The sequence below is a fragment of the Chenopodium quinoa genome, unplaced genomic scaffold (genome assembly GCF_001683475.1).
Source record: "Chenopodium quinoa cultivar QQ74 unplaced genomic scaffold, ASM168347v1, whole genome shotgun sequence".
In the NCBI taxonomy this organism is placed as follows: Eukaryota; Viridiplantae; Streptophyta; class Magnoliopsida; order Caryophyllales; family Amaranthaceae; genus Chenopodium; species Chenopodium quinoa.
In genome coordinates, this window is record NW_018743327.1 from 2,737,461 (window position 1) to 2,757,771 (window position 20,311).

At 36.9% G+C, this 20,311-nt stretch overlaps 2 protein-coding genes across 3 annotated transcripts; one reads left to right on the top strand and one right to left on the bottom strand.

Annotated features, from left to right (window-relative positions):
* The first annotated feature begins 1,794 nt into the window (after nucleotides 1-1,794).
* Nucleotides 1,795-9,925, top strand: LOC110737394 (beta-glucosidase BoGH3B-like). Of its 2 annotated transcripts, none has more exons than XM_021917749.1 (11): nucleotides 1,795-2,308; nucleotides 3,188-3,436; nucleotides 4,351-4,555; nucleotides 5,040-5,130; nucleotides 5,225-5,367; nucleotides 6,707-6,950; nucleotides 7,966-8,070; nucleotides 8,199-8,381; nucleotides 8,611-8,815; nucleotides 9,002-9,485; nucleotides 9,674-9,911. In XM_021917749.1, the coding sequence occupies exons 2-11, from the start codon at nucleotides 3,214-3,216 to the stop codon at nucleotides 9,762-9,764; spliced, it is 1,974 nt and encodes a 657-aa protein (XP_021773441.1). In that variant the 5' UTR covers nucleotides 1,795-2,308; nucleotides 3,188-3,213; the 3' UTR covers nucleotides 9,765-9,911. The 2 variants fall into 2 exon arrangements, with proteins under 2 accessions (XP_021773441.1, XP_021773442.1); XM_021917750.1 differs by lacking the exon at nucleotides 1,795-2,308 and adding an exon at nucleotides 2,924-3,019 and having other exon boundaries at nucleotides 9,674-9,925.
* A 657-nt stretch (nucleotides 9,926-10,582) lies between these two features.
* LOC110737395 (20 kDa chaperonin, chloroplastic) lies at nucleotides 10,583-13,687 on the bottom strand. Its single transcript, XM_021917751.1, has 6 exons — nucleotides 13,557-13,687; nucleotides 11,912-12,093; nucleotides 11,642-11,821; nucleotides 11,392-11,547; nucleotides 11,224-11,301; nucleotides 10,583-11,046 (listed from the first exon to the last, which is right to left on the bottom strand). Exons 2-6 carry the CDS (start codon nucleotides 12,089-12,091, stop codon nucleotides 10,873-10,875), a joined length of 768 nt encoding a protein of 255 aa, XP_021773443.1. The 5' UTR covers nucleotides 12,092-12,093; nucleotides 13,557-13,687; the 3' UTR covers nucleotides 10,583-10,872.
* Nucleotides 13,688-20,311: the final 6,624 nt, after the last annotated feature.

The window sequence follows — 20,311 nt, forward strand, 5'->3', positions numbered from 1 at the left end:
ATCATCAAAATACAATTTGATACTAATTAATTAATTTCAAACAATAAAATCAAAACTCTTAAATCAATAATTATAATCATACAAATTAATAAAACAAAGGAGAAAATAAGATTAACCTTTTTGTGTGGGAAAATTTTGGGGATTAATGGGGTATTTATAGGGGAGAATGTTGTAGGGTAAATAAAAAGATTGGGTCTCATAAAATTAATGGGTCAATTAAGTAAACAATTGGGTTAGGCTTGTTTGATTGGACATAAATGGTAGAATAGAGGTGCATAAAATAATTTTTTTCAAATAATTTTCGACCCAAATTAATAATTTGAAACTTTTCAAATTAAATTCCGGAAAATAACAAATAAACATTATAAATAAAATAAAATTTCATTTATAAAATATTTTAAAAATACGGGGGATTACATAGGGTCCACGATGCCACATATCGATATGTTGTTGGTTAAAAACACGAAAATAAAAAAAACCTTTTAAACCCTAAAACTAACCCAGACACCCCACCACCACCACCATCGACACCCCTTCCCTTACCACCTGTGCAGCTTAGCCCCTGTCCCACCTTCGACTTACCCCTTCCAAGCCCACGACCACTGGAAAACCCACCCCTTCCTTTCCTTAACCCTAAATCGGCCGCTTCCCCACCAAAAACAATCGCCCTTCCCTAAATACGACCACCAAAATTGGGCACAAACGATGTAATCAGCCGGTTTTGGGCTAATTGATTGATTTTTATCCTAAACCAGCTTATTTTTTTGTTAAATTAGTGGCCGATTTCTAGCCGTTTCAGGGAAAAGGGGTTTTGTTTGGGTTGCAGGAATGGGAGGGGGTAGGTTCCGATGGGCTGGGGAGGGGGGGGTGGGTTACGGTGATCAGGAGGGTGTGTGCCGAAGGGTGGGGCGGGGGTGGAGGCTACGCGTTTGGGGTGGGAATAAGGTGGTGGTGGTGGGTGGTAGTTTTAGGTTTTTAATTTTTTTTTAACTAATTATATATTGACACGTGGCATCGTGGACCCCAATTAATGGATTTTGGACGAAATATGTTAAGTGGTGGTAAAATCTAAATTTATTTATTTATTTATTTTATTATTATTATTTTTTTGTAATGTTAAAACAATTTTTTTTTCTTGGGTGTTTAAAACCAATTTCAGCTATTTATACTGTTAAAAAATCAAAATTCATTAAAAATAAGGAAAAGTTGCAAATTGCTGACATTTAGGGCATGTACACTTCATCTTAATTTCAGTTCACTTTAGTTCAGTTCCAATAAGTTCAGTTCGGTTCAACTCTTAATTTCCTTCTCTCATAAAATATTTATTTCAGTTCTACTCATTTCAATTTAGTTTAGTTCAGCTCCAATCAATTCAGTTCAATTATATTCAGTTCAATACATGTGTATAGACCCTTAAACTTAGTACGTAGTATTTTGCAAATTGTAGCCTTTTTTTTTTTTCAAATTGCAGCCTGATTCAACTTTTTCATCGGTTAAGGTGTTGAAAAATTGTAAATTGTAGTCTGATTCAACTTTTCCATCGGTTAAGGTGTTGAAAATTTTTCATTTAAGGTTTTAGGAACCATTTATTTATAAAGGTTCTTATTAAGTTCGAAATTAGCAAAAACAATACTCCGTAAAGTAAGTACTTCGATTTTACAGCAAAAAAATAGTTGCCCACAAATCGATACATTTTTTATATGCAAAACGAGACACTTACATTATTTTTTTTTCTATTCCCTAGCTCTATTAGGTTGCTTAAGACCTAAAATGGCCCCTAAAACCTTAACCGAATATTTATCGACATGTAAACCAATAAAAAAAGTAGAATCAGGCTGCAATTTACAATTTATAAAAACTTTTGGGCTGCAATTTGCATTTTTTTTTTAAATGGTTCTAATTTACAAAACAATAATAACTTTAAATAGCTGCAATTTACAAATTTTTGTTTATAAACATAAAACGTTTAGGTATGTGATTAACCTAATCCTCCTCCAATAACTTATATAGTCTTCAAATCTTTCTTTCAAAAAAAAAAAAAAAAAAAAACTTAGTTTTCAAAAATTGAAAACAAATAATTGAAAATGAAAATTCACCGCCACAACAATGCTTAGATACTTTATCAATTGTATTTATAGAAAGATAAAAAAATCCAACAGACCAAAAATAAACACTGAAAAAGCATCTCTCATAACCCCTTTATTGGGCAGTCTACTCTCCCACTAGTCTACTTCTCCACTGCTACCACTTCTGTTCTGCCTAATATCGCAAACTCAAACCATCTCATTTTCTTCCTCTCAAATCTCAGGTAATTTTATGCAAGTTTTTGTTATTGGGTAAATGCTAAAAGCTTAAATCTTTCCACTTTTTAAGCTATTAGAATATGTTCAATATTCATAATATCACCCAAAAGGTACCTTTTTAATAGCTTTAACTTCAATTTATTTAGTTTTTGGATTTGAACTTGTTTTTTTTTTTTTTTTTTTTTTTTTATCTTTTTTTTTTTATTACTAGTTGATCTAGTTTTGTGTGTTCTATAATTGATTTGCTAATGTTGGGTTATTTATATTGAATAATTTATTTATGTTTTTTTTTTTCTTTTTTATTTATGATATGAAGTTTGATTTACTTTCTAGAATGCTGGTTCTTAAATATTCCTATTTAATTTTTTAATTAAATTATTTGGGTGGGGGGTTGATGGGAATCAAATGTTAATCAAAATCTCATAATTAAAATAAGGGGTACTTTTGAATTTGAAGGAAAGAAGGAAAGAAAAGAAAAGGGTATCTTTGGATTAATACTTCTTAAGATGGATTATCTTGTAAAGTAGCTTTTTAATGGTATTGGATTAATGGGTGTAGAAAGAAAAGAACATTTGATAATTGAATGGTAGGGTCTTTCTTGACTATAAAAACTATGTATGAAATATGAATGCTTTGTGAATTATAAAAGGGTGCAATTGTTACTTTTCTTCCTTCCAACTCCATCTACTTTGTGTCTTATTACGAGGTTCGAATTGGTAGGAAATTTTTGATTCTTTTTACAAGGTTGTGTTATACACTTATATTAATATCAAATGTTGTAACAAAGACAGGAAAAATCAACCCCATTTTCGCGGTATTTTAATTAGTTTTTTGTTCTTATCATGGCATCAAACTGATTCTATATTGGGTATTTTGTTTTGAAGCATTACGTAGAGCATTGGGATTCAACATGTCGAGGTTGGTAGTTTGGCTAGTGGTTAACATTGTGTTACTATGCTGTTGGAGAACTTCAGCAGATACAGAGTATGTTTTATATAAGGATCCGAAACAATCAGCTTCAGCTCGAGTCAAGGATCTTTTGGGCAGAATGACTTTGGATGAGAAGATTGGTCAGATGACTCAGATAGATCGAACGAAGGCAACTCCTGAAGTAATGAAGACTTACTCTATTGGTAAATAAATGCTTGAACTAGTTGCATCATATTCAAAATGTTTCTTATGGTTTATAATTTTATATTTAAAATGGATTCACACATGGGATTCATATTGCTACTCTTTGCAGAGAGTTGGCTTTAATTTGAAAATGTTTCTATATTGGGTCTCAAATGTTATCTTCAAATGTTTGTTCTGTTTTCGTTTAGTAATTATGGTAAACTTTCCATAAGTAGCTGAATAAAGGCCAAAATCCTGATATGGCCTTTTCTGTTTGAGCTTGCACTTTGCTGTTTACTTACCTTATAGAGGCAATTTATCCAGTGGAGTCATGGTGAGATTAGTTGGAAGCATTGTCTCATGTTTCGGGGTGTTAAGTATATTTTTAGAGTTAAGTTGGAAGCATTGTCTCATGTTTCGGGGTATTTTGAGATTAAGTTTTTTTTTTTTTTTTTTTTTTTTTTTTTTTTTTTTTTTTTAAATTTTTTTTTCAAGCTCTGATAATTTGCAGCTATAGTAAAGAAATTATCATTCCAATTATGCTGCACCATAATTAAATCTATGGAACTGTGATAAACATATCATTTTAACACCATTTGATAGGCTATAATGATATTGTTATAATGTGTTTATGGGTTTCAGTAACTGATTACCTTATGGTAGTAGAATCTTTGGACCTCCTGTTACTTTATACCATAATTACTGAATGCTATTGTTAGTCGCTTATAATGTCAGCCTGTTATAGAAGTATCACCTATGACCTATGTATACTTGTTGGAATGAATTGCTGGCTTTGTTTTCCTTGGTCATATACGCAAGTTGCTATGATTTGTTTAAGCCTCAATTGTTATTGAAGATTTTATTAGGTACACCTAATATAATCAACATGATGAACATTGTCCTATGAGAACTGATAATAGTTGGAATGCTGTAGGGAGTGTCTTGAGTGGTGGTGGCAGTACACCTTTGCCACAGGCTACTGCTAAAGATTGGATGGATATGGTTGATGGATTTCAGAAATCCGCCTTGACTAGCCGTCTCGGAATACCTATGATATATGGAATCGATGCTGTCCATGGACACAATAATGTATATAATGCAACAATGTTCCCACATAATGTTGGTCTTGGTGCTACCAGGCAAGTGCATTTCTACTTTTAGTATGCATTTTCTTGTAAGATATATTGAATCCGATTCCTATCTTGTAAGATATATTGAATCCGATTCCTATCTTATACTTCTCCCTTCCTCTTAATTCTGATTTTTTGAACTTAATTTATTCCTTTGTAATTACACCCATAACTATAAAATAAATACTCTGTAGTGTTCAACTATCTATCTATATACACAAGATAAAACTCTATAGCCATGGGCTTGTTACACCTACTACTATATCCACAGCCATTATAAGTAGTATTAAGAAGTCCTATTTGATCTGCATAAAGTTGATTTATAGCAGTATTCTTGTGCTGCAGTTTAGTCCTTCCAATTGTTCACTTCCACATAGGAGGATATCCAATTATTTCCTTCCATAAGCAATTTCTTAATTTTGCAGAAGAGGCATCTGTTCTTTCTCTTTCTCTTTTTTCAATTCTGTGGATTACCATAACATGTGGTGTATAGGGATCCTGACCTTGTGAAGAGGATTGGTGCTGCAACAGCTCTTGAAGTTAGAGCCACTGGGATTCCGTACACATTTGCTCCTTGTATAGCGGTAAATACTTTTAATTATTGCATATTGGGTTTGAGCAATATTATAAATGTTTATTTCTCCACATTTGCTCAATTGCCTTTTCATGTTCCCTTAGGTTTGTAGAGATCCAAGATGGGGTCGTTGTTATGAAAGTTACAGTGAGGATCACAAGATTGTTCAGGATATGACAGAAATCATCTATGGTTTGCAAGGAGAACCTCCTGCATCACGAAAGGGCATTCCTTACGTCGGAGGAAAGTATGAATCTATTTTGAACCCTTCAATTATGGTAACTTTCTAATATAAAAGACTATTCATTGGCGAATGGAATACGAATGAGGAGTGTTCTTCTGTTGATGCATTTTTAAGTGTCAAAACTTAAAAAGTAGAGAAAAATCCTTCTATTTCATAATGTTAGTCTCATATACTATTTTAGGCGTTTTAAAAAGATATACCCATATTAAATATATTCCATTTTTAACTTAGTTTTGATTTCCTATTTTATACATATTAAATTCTAATTGGTTAAATTAATTGATTGTTGATTGATGACATGACTCTAAGTAAGGAAATCTCACCCATGAATTATGCAATTATGGCTAATTCTTTTCAAAAAAAATAAAAAAAATTAAATAAGGCAAAACTAATTATGAACAATCTTTCAAAAAAAAAATTATGAACAATCTTTGTACTTTAATGTTAGATTCCAAATATTATTCTTTTCTTATTGATTGACTCTATATGGGACTATCATATTGAAACGGAGGGAGTAACATGTTTTGTTATTTCTCTATTTTATAATGGAGATGAAATCTAAGCAACCAAGGCTGGATCTCATGTTATGATTTAAGAAAGTAGAAGACAAGGAATGATGTGAATGAAACAAATAAGAAACAATTTGTGCGGTCTTAAAAACAAGTGAAAATAAAAAATTGTGCATTATAGGAGGCCTTGGTTAAAATGATAATGAAGTAAGGATATAGCATGTTGACCATGATCAATAAGTGGCTCATCTGATTTGAATTGCCACTGTTGGAAACAAGTATACAACCATATAAGCTTATTTACTCGTATTTAATAACTTACATGAAGATATCAATGATGAAAAATTGTAGATTGGTGATGACTAGGCATAGCTGGAAATAATTTCTCCAAACTGGGTGCACTTGATCTCTTTCTGTGCAATGAAGGATAATCAAAGTGAGATGTTACCTATACCTTGTAAATGTAGCAAAATGGAGGGGGCAGTTTGAATTTCAAATTGAGGGGTTTGAGATTTTGTGTTATCCCCAACCAAAAAAAAAGAAAAAAGGAATTGTTTCATGCTTTCATCTATAATTGCCTTTGCTTTAATTAACTTGAGAAAATTTCAGCTGTGCCTTTTTTCTCCTTAATCCTAAATTATTTGAATAAATAAAAGATCATATAAATTAGAAAGTATTAACTGCAGAGAGAGAAAATGCTGCAGTCCTCCAATAAGTACTACGAGAAAAAAGACATATAGTAAGGAATAACAGTGCCGTTTTCCCTTGGTCCTTGCCTTCTTCTCTCCCTCTCACTCTTGCGTTTTCTCTCTATTTTTTGATAACATATTCAGGGACAAAGTTGCTGCTTGTGCAAAGCATTTTGTTGGAGATGGAGGGACGACTAGAGGAATTAATGAAAACAACACTTTGACTGACATGCATGGATTGCTTAGCATTCATATGCCTGCATACTCTGATTCTATTATCAAAGGTGTTTCAACAGTTATGGTTTCATACTCCAGCTGGAATGGAGTAAAGATGCATGCAAATCGTGATTTAATCACGGGATTTCTGAAAAATACCATGAAATTCAAGGTAATATTGCTGATAAAATTAACTAAGCTTTGGTCTTATAATCTATTCTGTTCTCATTTTATCAAAGAGGATGCTCTTGTGTGCATTACAGTTAAGAAGATCTGGATTAAATATTTCCATAAAATAAAATTTGTAACCCAATTTCAAAAGTCTGTTAACATGCAATTGAAGTTTCAACTAGACCCAAAAATCTTTGTACTGACAATTGACTAATTAAGAAAAGAAAAATCTATAGAATCTTCTTGTAGACCAATATGTATTTATTTTATTCTCGTATGTGGTATCTGTTTTCAATTTCCTTAAAAGAACATTAGAATTTCTTGCTCTACTTCAAAGTAGATAAAAGCAGCTGCTGTTTTGAGCTACATGTATAACAAAATTATGATTGATTGCCCAAATGTTTGTATACATGGCAGTAAAGTCATGCTGAAATCAGTGTCAAAGTTTTTCTGTTGTCCAAATTTTGTATACTTAGCTATAATGTTATAATGTTTATAATTTATATTCTTAGCACCTGCTTTAGTGAGAGATTAACAATATGTCAAAGAGACGAGGACAATTTGACTTTTGCAGTCAATTAAATTCAATATTCCCTGCCATTTCAGTTATCACTAATCACACACTGGGTTTAGGTTTTGGAAATATATTAGAGTGTTGATTCGTAAATGAAAATGACATTTGGTAGGGATGAAAAGTATTTTTGAAATTGTCTAATTTGCCCAAGGTCCTAGAACTGTTTTAATATTGCATACTTATTTACTCTTAATCATTATTGAACAATATAAGCTTGGGCATGTGATCTGCTAGTTCAAGTTTCACTAATCAATTACCAAAATAATAACTCTACTCAATTTCTATAACATTTACACTAGGTGCTGTGACTGCTGTCATGGTGATCTATATGCATGCATTCGTAATGTGACCATTTGTGTATGAACTTGTGTCATTAAGGTTTTTGTTCTCTTATCATAGCCATTGATACTAATTGCAGGATTTGTTTTTTTGTTGTCATTAGGGTTTTGTCATCTCAGATTGGCAAGGAATTGATCGGATTACTACACCGCCTGGTGCCAACTATACATACTCAGTGTTGGCTGGGATTCAAGCTGGCATAGACATGGTTGGCGTCTTTGCATTTTGCATTGTCCTGAAGTTTTCATGAAATTATTAGCAAATATATTGTTGTTGTTAGATTGAGAAGCCCCAGTTAATGATATTTCAAATTTATTTGTGCTTGTTGAGTGACAGATCATGGTTCCATATGATTTCAATGTGTTCATAAGTGATCTAACACAACTAGTGAAAAGCAACGAGATCCCTATGGAGCGTATTGATGATGCTGTATCGAGGATCTTGTTTGTCAAGTTCACAATGGGCCTTTTTGAGAACCCTTTTGGTGATCCCAGTCTTACAAAGGAGCTGGGAAGTGAGGTCAGTCAAACATGCAATTTATGGATAAATCAGCCTCCTTTTGCTTTCCTCATTTATCCTCCTCACCCTACCCGAATGTGTATAACTTTTCCCCTTCTGTTCTCTCAGTGATAATGTTAGAAAAACTTTGTTTACTAATCTTAAATCACATGTGATACCAATTCATTTCCATTTGCAATTGAGCTTATGATGTATTACATGGGTAATGACAAAATCCTCACATGTGCAGCCCCACAGGGATTTGGCTAGAGAAGCGGTGAGAAAATCACTTGTTCTACTGAAAAATGGTAAACCCGGACAAGCTCCGGTGCTTCCCCTTCCCAAACGAGCATCAAAGGTACTAGTTGCTGGTGAGTATGCTGATAATCTGGGTTATCAATGTGGAGGATGGACAATTAATTGGCAAGGATTCACTGACAGCAAATCCACAAGAGGTATATCTTACCTTCCTATCTTGGTGCATTAATTAAGAAATACATACACCTACACCGACAACTACCCAGTAATTTTTCCCATGAAAGTGATGTGGTAGTGTACCTAGTGACACATTAGTTTTCTTGGTGTTTGGTTGTATTGACATATTCTACAGTATTAATGTAATTTGGTCTTTAAATGATCAGGAACAACCATCCTTAGTGCCGTAAAATCTGCAATTGATCCAAGCACCGAGCTGGTATTCCAGGAAAATCCTACTGAAGACTTTGTAAAGTCCAACAATTTTGATTATGCTATTGTTGTCGTGGGGGAGCCCCCTTATGCAGAAACTGCTGGAGACAGTGAGAACCTCACGATGGCTGATCCTGGCCCAACTGTCATTAACAATGTCTGTGGGGCTGTGCAGTGTGTTGTCATAATCATATCTGGCCGGCCTCTTGTCATTGAACCTTACATGAATACAATCCACGCCTTAGTGGCAGCATGGTTGCCTGGGACAGAAGGTCAGGGAGTGGCTGATGTTTTGTTTGGTGACCACGAATTCACTGGAAAGTTGGCCAGAACTTGGTTTAAGACTGTAGATCAGCTCCCAATGAACAGCGGGGATCCACATTATGACCCTCTCTTCCCCTTAGGCTTTGGACTCCAAACGGTGTCACTCGTCACTAGGTAAACCAGCTTTACTACTCCTGTAGACTATACTCACCTAGAATACATGTCATTGAATCATTGATTTGGCTAAAAACTAAAAAGAATTTTTATCATTTTATTATTTATTTTATCTTTTTTTCTTTCTTTATTGAATTATGGATTTCCTTAGTAAGATTATGATTCCCTTTTTGTTTTTTATTTTTCAGATCTGTATCGGCTGCTGCGAATGGAGGGCCATGCATTTTCATGTTCACTGCTTCTCTATTTATCAGTTTATACGTTAAAGTTGCATTATGATAGTAGAGTTCCAGGAGGAATTGATTAGATTTAGATTTGTTGGATTAATTATGTTTAGTACATTCTTTATCCTCCATTATCTTTTTATTCTTAATTTCATTTGCTTACATTACCATCAATTTCTATTCCTTCCCTTAATTTATTTCACTTTTTTGGTATTACCTTTCCATTTTTTTTTAATTTTTTTTTTTTTTGTGTTTTAAACAGGAATATTATTTTTTTTTTTTTTTTTGAAAACAACAGGAATATTATTTAATAAAATGTGAATATAATAACTAATAAGTATAGAGTACTTATTTAAGACAAAAGATCACTTTGCGTGTATCTATCCTAATACATATATTAGAAAGCGTTTCTGATAAATATATGGCCATTGATGTGCTTAGTCATTGGTTAGTGGAGTAAAAAAAATTTAACCTAGTGCTGTTAATGTGGCACTCTTGCCTTGTTCTTTTGAGCAGAAACGAGTTGATTTAAAGATACTGAACTAAGCAGAGCGAACTAAGTTAAAGTGAATATATTCAAAAGAATGGCTTAATTAACCTGTGTCTATCATATTCTTGTAAATAATGAAATACTTGTATGAAAACCGTCTTAACTTATCCTTCCGTTTTAAGTCTTTCAAATCCATAGTCAAATAATTCAAATTTTCCAAGGTAAGTAATTTCACAAACCCATTAGCGTTGTAAGTTTAAATTTGTCCATTTTTTATAAGCAAACTATTAGGCTCTATATTGCATACATCTATTTTAACTGTCGTAAATGAACATTCGACTCCATAGAAAATATGTAAAATAGGTAAGTAAAGCACATATAAATTTAAATTTTCAACATCCAAGCAAAGCTTGTTAGTGACATTTTGGCAGCAAATGAGTATAAAAGTAGACAAGAAAATGTTACTCTCCAGCCTTTACTGAATGTAGAAATTTAATAACACATTCAACTCATCATAACCTACAAAAATGTACTAAAGCAATGTTTGATGAATGGTTTTGCTAGCAATATCAATTTGCTTAACATAAGAGCCCTGAAATCTTAAGGTGAGGCAGAATGAGCTACAAAGATTAAATCTATAACTGACAGAAAAAGTTATAAGGTATGAGACGATCTAAGATAGCACAGCCATCACATCCGATGCTCTCAATGCAATGTAGTCAGAGCCATCAGCACCCTGCAAATCATTTCCGGCATATTTGGAGTACAAAACTGTATTTCCTGGAGAAACAGGGAGTGGAGTCCTATTTCCCTCTTCGTCTAAAGAACCAGGACCTGTTGCAACTACCTGTCAAGTCAATAAAGGCAGGCAAGTATGATGAGTCAATTGAAGATTCTAAATACCGTCCAACATTTCATGGTATTATGTCCAAATTATGACAGATTGCACTTCTATAATAATTATCAATAAGAGTGAAAATTGTCAATTGGCAATCATTTATTATAGTTCAAGCAGGACATATACCGTGCCAAATGAAGGCTTCTCCTTAGTTGACTCTGCCAGCAACAATCCTCCAGCAGTCTTATTCTCAACCTCAGCAACCTGTCCATGTTATACAAATGCAAATCAGTAATACCGTGCCAAATGAATTTGTATTTAGCATTAAAGGTGTTGTTTGCCAAGACTACAAACCTTAATCAACAGGCGATCATTTAAAGGCTTGAGGTCCTTAACATCATCAGTCTCTAGAATGCCAATTATATCATCTTCTTTGAGTATCAGATGACTTAATCCTTCCACTTCTATTTCAGTACCTGTGTACTTGGAATATACAACTTCGGCACCAGTCTACAGAAAAAAAAAATATATAGAATTGGTTAATCACAATTCACAGTCAACAAGCTAATATGGGATCTGCATATTAAAGCATAGAAGCATCAACCTTGACGGCAACTGGCAGATTTTTATCCCCAACTTTCTTGCCTGAACCGATGGCAACAACTTCCCCTGATTGAGGTTTTTTTTGTGCACCTGTAGGAAGAAAAATTCCACTAGTGGTCTTCTCCTCAATAATCTTTGTTTTTACTAATACTCTATCTCCCAGTGGCTTAACTGATGTATACTGTCCACAGATAAGGTGACAAATGAATCACATCAAGGTTTTATCTGGTTAAGAGGAAAATATTGACTATATACAAGGTCATACACTAACCTTGTTTGAGGTTACAGAGGCAGCGTTAACAGCCAAACCACGGAATGACCTTGAAGTAGAACTAGGATATGCAACAGAAACATTGATCTTTGAAATTCCAGAAGAAGAGCGAAGGCCTTTGAACAAGGGTAAATTTTTGATAGTTAGAGATGAAGTACTTGTAAGCTGTGTGGCAGCCATTCCTGTGAATATTAAGAAGAACCAAGAAAGAGATCAGATGCCATGTTTTATACGAAGTATATACTATATATTTTATAGTGGTAGCATATGCAACACTTTGACCTCTACAGTCAAAAATCTTGTTTCCGATCATCAAGTGATGAATTAGAATATGCCATGCAGCATATACTACCTGAAGTAAAACTCCAAAGTACAAGTGTATGAAACTGAAAACTGAAAAGCATTGCATAGCCTGGAATATTAATTCAATATCCTTTTTTCTCATTACTAGTGACCCAAAATAGGACCCTTTCAAACTTTTTCCAGTTGAAGTTTGAACGCGTATATGATTTAAAAGTGTTTCAGGAAGCTCCATGGGAATTCCACAGTGTGTAACACAACTATGGAGCTCTATAGAGTTGCAAAAGACTAGAGTGAGGCGAATCGAACAAGGAGCAGTTCATGTTGGACATTACAGTCATTCTCAGCTCAGTGAGAATTACACATTAGGAAGATTGGAAAGTATGCCATCAGTTAGATGTTAGCAAAATACCCATCTCTATGATATGTTTACAAATACGTCATTATTCAGCTATTAAGGTTTCAATAGACAATAAGTAGACTACCAATGTCTAATTACACGGTTTTCTCTCAAAATCCTCAATGTTACATACGTCTAACCACACTCTACCCACCCCATCTCCTCTAAGACACTCCTTATACTTCATTTGTTTCTCAATACATGCAATAAGTCGACTTTTGATGAGTGAATAATAAAGTCAGCTTGTAGCAAGTATTAAGAAACGAAAGAAGTATACATAATTAGGTAATGATTAATGTGGTAAAGCCAAACCAAATTCAAAAAGCAAACAACTAAACACTATGACACATTGACACCTAATCACCTATTACATAGGGCTATAACAAATGGCTGTAATGGTATTAAGTATTACTTTGAACATTAGCATACAATTTTTTTAGCAAAATCACATAAAAACTCATTATCATTACCACATACAATTATTGTCTACTGAACAAACAATAACTACTGCAATTGCAACATCAACATTGTTTAGAAAAAGAAGATAATTTAATAACACCATTGCCCTACTCCCTAGTTACTGTAGGTAAATCTATCTTTCAATTTGTAATACTCCGTAGTTTAAGTAGCTAAAACTTGGTTAAAACACTAAAATTACTCAAAAAGCTATTGCCGAACACGCCCTTTGCTCAACTCTATAGTGCTAACTATTAATATGAAAGAAAACCCACTTGGGCGATAGCATACAGTCGAACATATGAATTATGAAACTTGATATAAATTACAAAAGATAAAAAGAAAATTCCAAGAACAATACATAAATTAATGAACCCAGAAATTAATCTAGAATAAATTGCAGGTATCATGAATTATAAATTGATAGCTAGAAAAATGGAGCAAATGTTAGAGGGTGAAGGGAAAAAGAGTGGATAGAGAAGGACTTACCAGGAAACTGAGATAGAGAAGAGGTAGAGTTGGTTATGGGATTTGAAAAGAGAGGAAATTCAGTATCTTTTGCAATTGTTGAGGTTGCTTTATCCTAAACTAAATGGGCTCCAAAGTCCAAACTCTAAATATTACAAATCCTTCTCTTCCCTTGTATTGAATTTTTTTTTTTTTTTTTTTTAAATCTTAAATTTGGGCCATTTACTTTTAATAATTCCAATCTAATCATATAACTAATATATAAAGCTAAACTTTTAGCCAGGTCACGAGACAACGACACTTGGCGTTCCAACTTTTCGCCGGAACGCCAAGTGTCGCGCCACGTTGGATAGATTAAAATAAACTTCATAAGATAAAAAAAGTTAGTTTAGAATTCTATTTGGATAGAATTTTAGGATAAAATTGTTAGTTTATTGTTTTATTTTCGATAAAATACCAATATTAAATTGAATTATAATTTTGTTCAAAATATTACTATTAGTTTTTATTACGTACCTACTACATAATGTAAATAAAAATTATCTTAAATTCAATAAATACCCGGGCATCGCACGGGGCACCAAACTAGTATATATATATATATATATATATATATATATATATATATATATATATATATATATATATAGGAGTTTTTTCCCGAGTTTTTAGAGAATCACGTAGGATCTAATTTTCTTAGTGTGCTATGTAATATTATAAATTTTAGTAGAAGCCAATTAAATAAGAGATAATTAAAATATTTTAAGATTTAATAATTCAAATGACACGTAAACAAAATTGACGAATGAGATTTTTAAATTTAAATTAATTAAATATAAAATATTATCTTTTGATATTAGGACTTTTATCTAAATATATATTATCTCCGTTAAATGTTTTCTGCAACTTTTGCCATTTCGGGATGATCAGGGTTATGTGCAACTTTCTGTTTTATTTCTATTTTTGGTATACAAAAAACCAGGAAATTACAATTTTACCCTTACTTAACTTATTTTTTCCCATTAATTTATCCTTACTTTACTTTAATCCTAATTACTAACACATAATCTAAAATCAGTAAACTAACTACTCCCTCCATATTAAATTAGAAACCCTCCCACCTCCCCTCATTTATTACTCATCCCAACCACCCAAAATTAATTGTGATGGCTGGGTTTCTCTATTTCATCTGGAGAATTCTCCAGAAGAATCCTTGTTCTTAATTTTTCTTCACTCCCTCTCTTCTGGTTCATTCGTCTTCTGCACTTTCTCTCTCTAGATCTGTCCATTTTCTCTCCATTCTTTGAGAATTTGAGTCCCCCCAAACATGGTGAACTTGGACCCCTTTCACGATGCTTTCATGGTAAAAACTGATGAAGCTGAAGGGAACTTGATCCTCTCCCTGATTCAATCCATAGAGATAGGGCACATAGAAAAGCAGCGACAAGGGCACTCAACAGGATTCGTGGGTTGCCTGACCATGAGTTGATCCTTCTGTCTTCTGATGAGGAATGCGAGAATCCAGTTTCGAAAGTGTTGAGGAAGAGGAACGTCTGAAGCGAGAGGGTCAGAGTGTATCGAAAGGGAAGAAGTCGCTTGATTGAAAGTGGTGAAGGGAGTTCCGTACCCACAAAAAGGGATAGATTTAAGAGGCCTCGACCTCCGAAAAAACCCCGGGCACATAGAAAAGCAGCGACAAGGGCACTCAACAGGATTCGTGGGTTGCCTGACCATGGAGACAGGGTCACCTTTTCCTCGTCGCTTCTATGAATCCAGTTTTTCAGGCCCCTACTGCACTTATTACACCTATAAAGCTCTTGGTAAAGTACTTGAAAGTGTTGAGGAAGAGGAACGTCTGAAGCGAGAGGGTCAGAGTGTATCGAAAGGGAAGAAGTCACTTGATTGAAAGTGGTGAAGGAAGTTCCGTACCCACAAAAAGGGATAGATTTAAGAGGCCTCGACCTCCGACAAAACCCCGGGCACATAGAAAAGCAGCGACAAGGGCACTCAACAGGATTCGTGGGTTGCCTGACCATGAGTTGATCCTTCTGTCTTCTGATGAGGAATGCGAGAAAGAGGAGGACGATACTCCTTCTTCCAAGAGATCTTCCCTCAGTGCTCCTCCCATGTCCAGATCTGAACACCCACGCCATGGTCACCAGCGCTCTGTGAGGCAGATGAACCCTAGGGTTCAACCCTCTGAGTGATCCCTTGCGTAACGATCACTAACCCTTCTCTTTTCTTTGATTTTATCCCATTTTCGTTTAATTTATTCATCAGTCTCTTTGCTTGGATTATTATGCATTTGGTCTTCGATTACGTTCTTCTTTGATGGATTAGTTGAAATATGTTGCTCTGTGATAGGATGGATGTCTTGGATCATTATGCTTTGGTTGGGTTACTTTTACTGATATTGGATTATGTTGGATTTTGTTGGTTGATTATGGATACCTACTGTTGGATAATGTTGCTCTGTGATAGGATGGTTGTGTTGTGTTATTATGCTTTTGTTGGATTACTTTTAATGATATTGGTTTATGTTGGATTATTATGGATTATTATTGTTCTGTGATGGATGAGTTGGATTATGGGGTTGGACTGGTTTGATTATGGTTGTGGACCTATGTGCATTTTCTAGTGAATTATGATATTGGTGATATTGTTGGTTATAGTTGACTGGTTTGGTAGATTATGGATTATTTTGATATTGTGGACTTCCTTTGACATTGTTGTTGGTGATGGATATGCTATGTTATTTTGATGTTGGATATATGTTGGACTGTTGGTGGATATAAGTTGGATGCTTGTTGAGCTTATGGAGTCTGCAAGGGTTCAATTATGTTGTATGCCCTTTTATTAAAAAAAACAAAAGCACATAAGGGATTATGATTTATGAATGATGACAGTACATCATGGTTTGGTGTATTGGAATGGATGTTTGGTTTTTGTTAAGTCCTCAGTGATCAGTTGATGTAGAGAACTATGGTTGCCCCTATGAGTATGTGTAACTTTACATATTTGTTCATTAATGAGTCCCTCTTTTGTGTTATGTGTAACAATGAATTTGTGGAGTCCCCTTTCTTATTTATAGAACTGTGCATGTGTATGATTATTGGTCCATATGATGAAGGGAGGTGGATCTTTGGCATCAACGCATGGGTCATCCGTCGGAGAAAGTTTTGAAGTCACTTCTGTTTCGGGGTTTTCTGATGTCCTGCGGGAGAGTTACAATTCCGAGACTGGAACCGGACGCCTGTACCTGCAAAATAACGGAGACTCCTGAGAGCTCCGCCTCCAACGGTCAAGTTAGTACCTGATTAAGGAGTAATTAATACGGAAATTAAAGTAATAAGACCTCTCTAGGTGAGAGTGTTTAATGTTGGTAATCTGCTTTGTTAGCGAGATTAGCCGGTTATTAGTGTTCCGTAATATTTCTGTTCTTCTCTGTTCTTCAGGTGAGATTAATTGCCTGATGTTTTCTTTACTGCCTAATTAATGAGGATTAATTAAGTATTTATAGTCTTGAGAAGCGTGCCACTCTCTAGGTTTAGGGTAAACCTAGGGCTGACCGGGCCTCTAGACAGGATTGGGCCTTGTTGGCCGGTTTTCCCATTTGGCATGGGTGGACACGTGGCGTGCCTCGATTGGTCCGTAGAGGACGTATCTGTGATTGACACGTGGCAGGCTCCTATTGGCCTTCGTGAAGGTCACGTGGCGGAACCTGGTTGGTCCACTTGTCAGACGGTGATTGGTGGATAAAAATCCCCTAATCATTTGCCCCTCACAGGTGGCACGTGACTGGTCACGTGTCGCCTGTGACAGGTGTCGCACGGTGACAGGCGACGACCTGTTACAGGTGTCACCTTGCAAACGGCCGAGAGATTTTCCCGCCCAAATTTTGAATTTGGAAGCGACCCTTCGCCTTCTCACTTTGCCTATATAAGGAAGTGCTAACTTCGGTCATTTTCAGATTTGAGAACTTTGCGAGAACATTCGCACCCCTGAACTTGCTCTGACATTTCGGACCTTTTCTGCCTACCGCCTGTTCTGACAAGCCGACTGCACCGGATTTCCAGAACTTCATCAACCGTCACTCGTTCAGGTAACTCAGTTCTCTTACTCTTAATTTTCTTTTTATTTTTTGAAATGGCACCACGGAAGCACACGACACGACCTAAGTTAGTGATCAGCCGGTCACCGGGGACGGCTGAATCTAGGACTAGGAGTGCCGCCTGCCCTTTTCTTGACCCATCTTTGCCCTTTATACAAAGTCCGACTGTATCTGTGTCTATGCAGAACGTGATGGCCAGAACAAAAAAGACTGCTATGATATCAAACTCAGACGGCTCCTCCCAAAGGGTGCTCATTAGTGAAACATCTGACCAGGCGCCAGATGTAGAATTGAAACGAGGCGGCTGCCAAGCCGACAGTTCTGAGAGAGGGGCCAAGGTGGTCCCTTCCCATCTTACCGTTGATATGTCTAATTTTCCTCCTGCTCCTTCTAAGGGAGAGGAGGCGGGCCCCTCTGGGAGAGGGGAGGAGTCGTCCTCTTCGGACTCGTCAGAGGACGAGTCCGAGTCCAGCTCTTCTGGCCACAGCTCTCCAGGCTCAGAAGAAAGACATAGCCGCCTACAAGAGGCGAGACTTTCTCATGCAGTTGAGAAGGGGGACAATTGGGCGGAGCCGTCCGCCTCTTACAGAGAGGAAAACGCCCCCTACTACTGCATGGTACCCCGGGGCCGGATCGCAACCATGCAAGACAAAGTGGAGAGCTTTATTGCTAACCACAGAATGGGCCCGGAATTTTTACTGTTCGTGCCGGATCCAGAAGACACTGTCGTCTGGCCAGCTGGTACCAGCTATGATGACGGCTGCTTTGGCTGCTATGTGGCGGCCATCAAAGCTGGACTGCGCTTCCCATTACATCCGGCTGTTCAGCGGATTTTAGATGGGTATGATTTGGGGTTATGGCAGTTAGCCCCCAACTCTTGGGTAAACGTACTCGGCTATGTGGTCGGGTGCGAAATGTACGGGGTGGAGCCAAGCTTTGAGGCTTTCGCCCACATGAACTATCTCAGCCGGACCCCTAAGTCGGGAGGTACCGGCTGGTATCAATTAACAAGCCATAGGGGTTACCTCATGACGAGAGGTAAGGCGAACAAATGGAAGGATTGGCGGAACACCTTCCTTATCATTGAGGGTTCAGACACGGAGCTGAACCAACGTTTTAACAAGTGGAATAGGGATCCGCCTCTTCTCGCAGGCGGCCGCAGCATGCCGCCTGTTCCCCCAAAGGCTAAAAGAGAGATCCTAGACAAAGGACTCTTCAAAGTAGAGACTAGGGTGAACTCTACTTCAGGGGTACGAGAGCAAGTACCCCTAAACTGCGTCCCGAGCTTCAAGTGGCTCTATGACGAGTACTTTTTGGCCGCATGTGGCCTCAGCAGTCGGTGCTCTAGAGGTAGCCGGCCTGACAAATACTCTGTTTTTTTTTTTTTTTTTTTTTTTTTTTTTTTTAACGCCTTGTTTACTTGGGATCTTTACTAACTTTGCTGTTTATTTTTTGCAGCTGACGCCATGAGTAAAATAACAGCATCCAAGACTGCGGCGGCCATGTTGCGGGCCTCTCTCATGCAACAGTCTTGTGCCGACTCCCCCAACAAGGGGGCACCCTTGGTAGGCTTCGAAAACTCTTCCTCTTTTAGGAGTTGTCTTATGCATATACTAACTCTTTTTGTTTTCAGTCTGGCACTCCAAGGGCTTCTTCCTCGCAACAGCCGGACCCCAAGGCCCGGAGGACGACTGTTGCAAGCTCTCCTGGGTCTTCCAGGAAAACAGTGGCGGCTGAGAAGCAGCCGGCCACTTCTTCTAAAACCCCGGCGGGGCCGCCTAGAAGTATGGACAATCACTTGTAAAAACTTTCACACTTGCTTCCTTCTTGACTAGGTCTAACTTGCTTTTTTTACGCTTGATGCAGCCGGCCCTCAGGGGCTTGACTTGGTTGAGGTAGCCAAGTCCATGATCAAAGCAGTTCCTCCATCTGAAAGGGAGGCGGTCAGGGGTGCCGGCACCCTTGACCTTGATGGGATTGCAGGGGTCCTTGCTGAGGTATACTTAGCATATTTTTGAGTATTTGAGTTCCAGGACGCCTGTTATCTTTTTTTGTGTTTGGAAACTGACGCCTGTTTTTTTTTTGTACTTAGGCCCTGCTCCGAGTTAACAGCCTTCGCAAGCCGATTGATCGGAAAAACAAAGAGGTAAAGGCCGCAAAAGCTATGGCCGCCTCCAACTGTGATAAGGCAATGTTTCAAATTGCCCAAAATGAAGTACTGACCATTGATATTCTTTATTATCAGGCGCAGGCTACCGCCGCTGTTCGGGCTCAGTTAGAAGCGGCCCAGAAGAAGAATGACGAGCTGGAGGCGACCGTCACAAATCTTAAGGCCGAGCTGAAACCTCTTCGCCAAAAAATGCACTCTTACGAAGCCATGGAGAAATCTTTGGCCAACGTAAAAGAACGCCTGGTGAGCCAAGAGAAGAGTCTTACCCAAGAGCTCTCGGAAAAGGCCGAGCAAGAGAAGAAAGAGCTCGTCCGGGAGATGGTGGAAGACTCCGCTCAAATCCAGCGCATGACCTGGGGCCGCCTGTTCCCCAATGCTGACTTTGCCTCATGGGAAAGAACGTACCGCCAGTGTTCGGAAACATATAATCAAGAGATCCTGGCGGCTGCTGAAGAAGAGGCGTTGGGAGATGCGTTGGAGGAGGAGGAAGAGCCG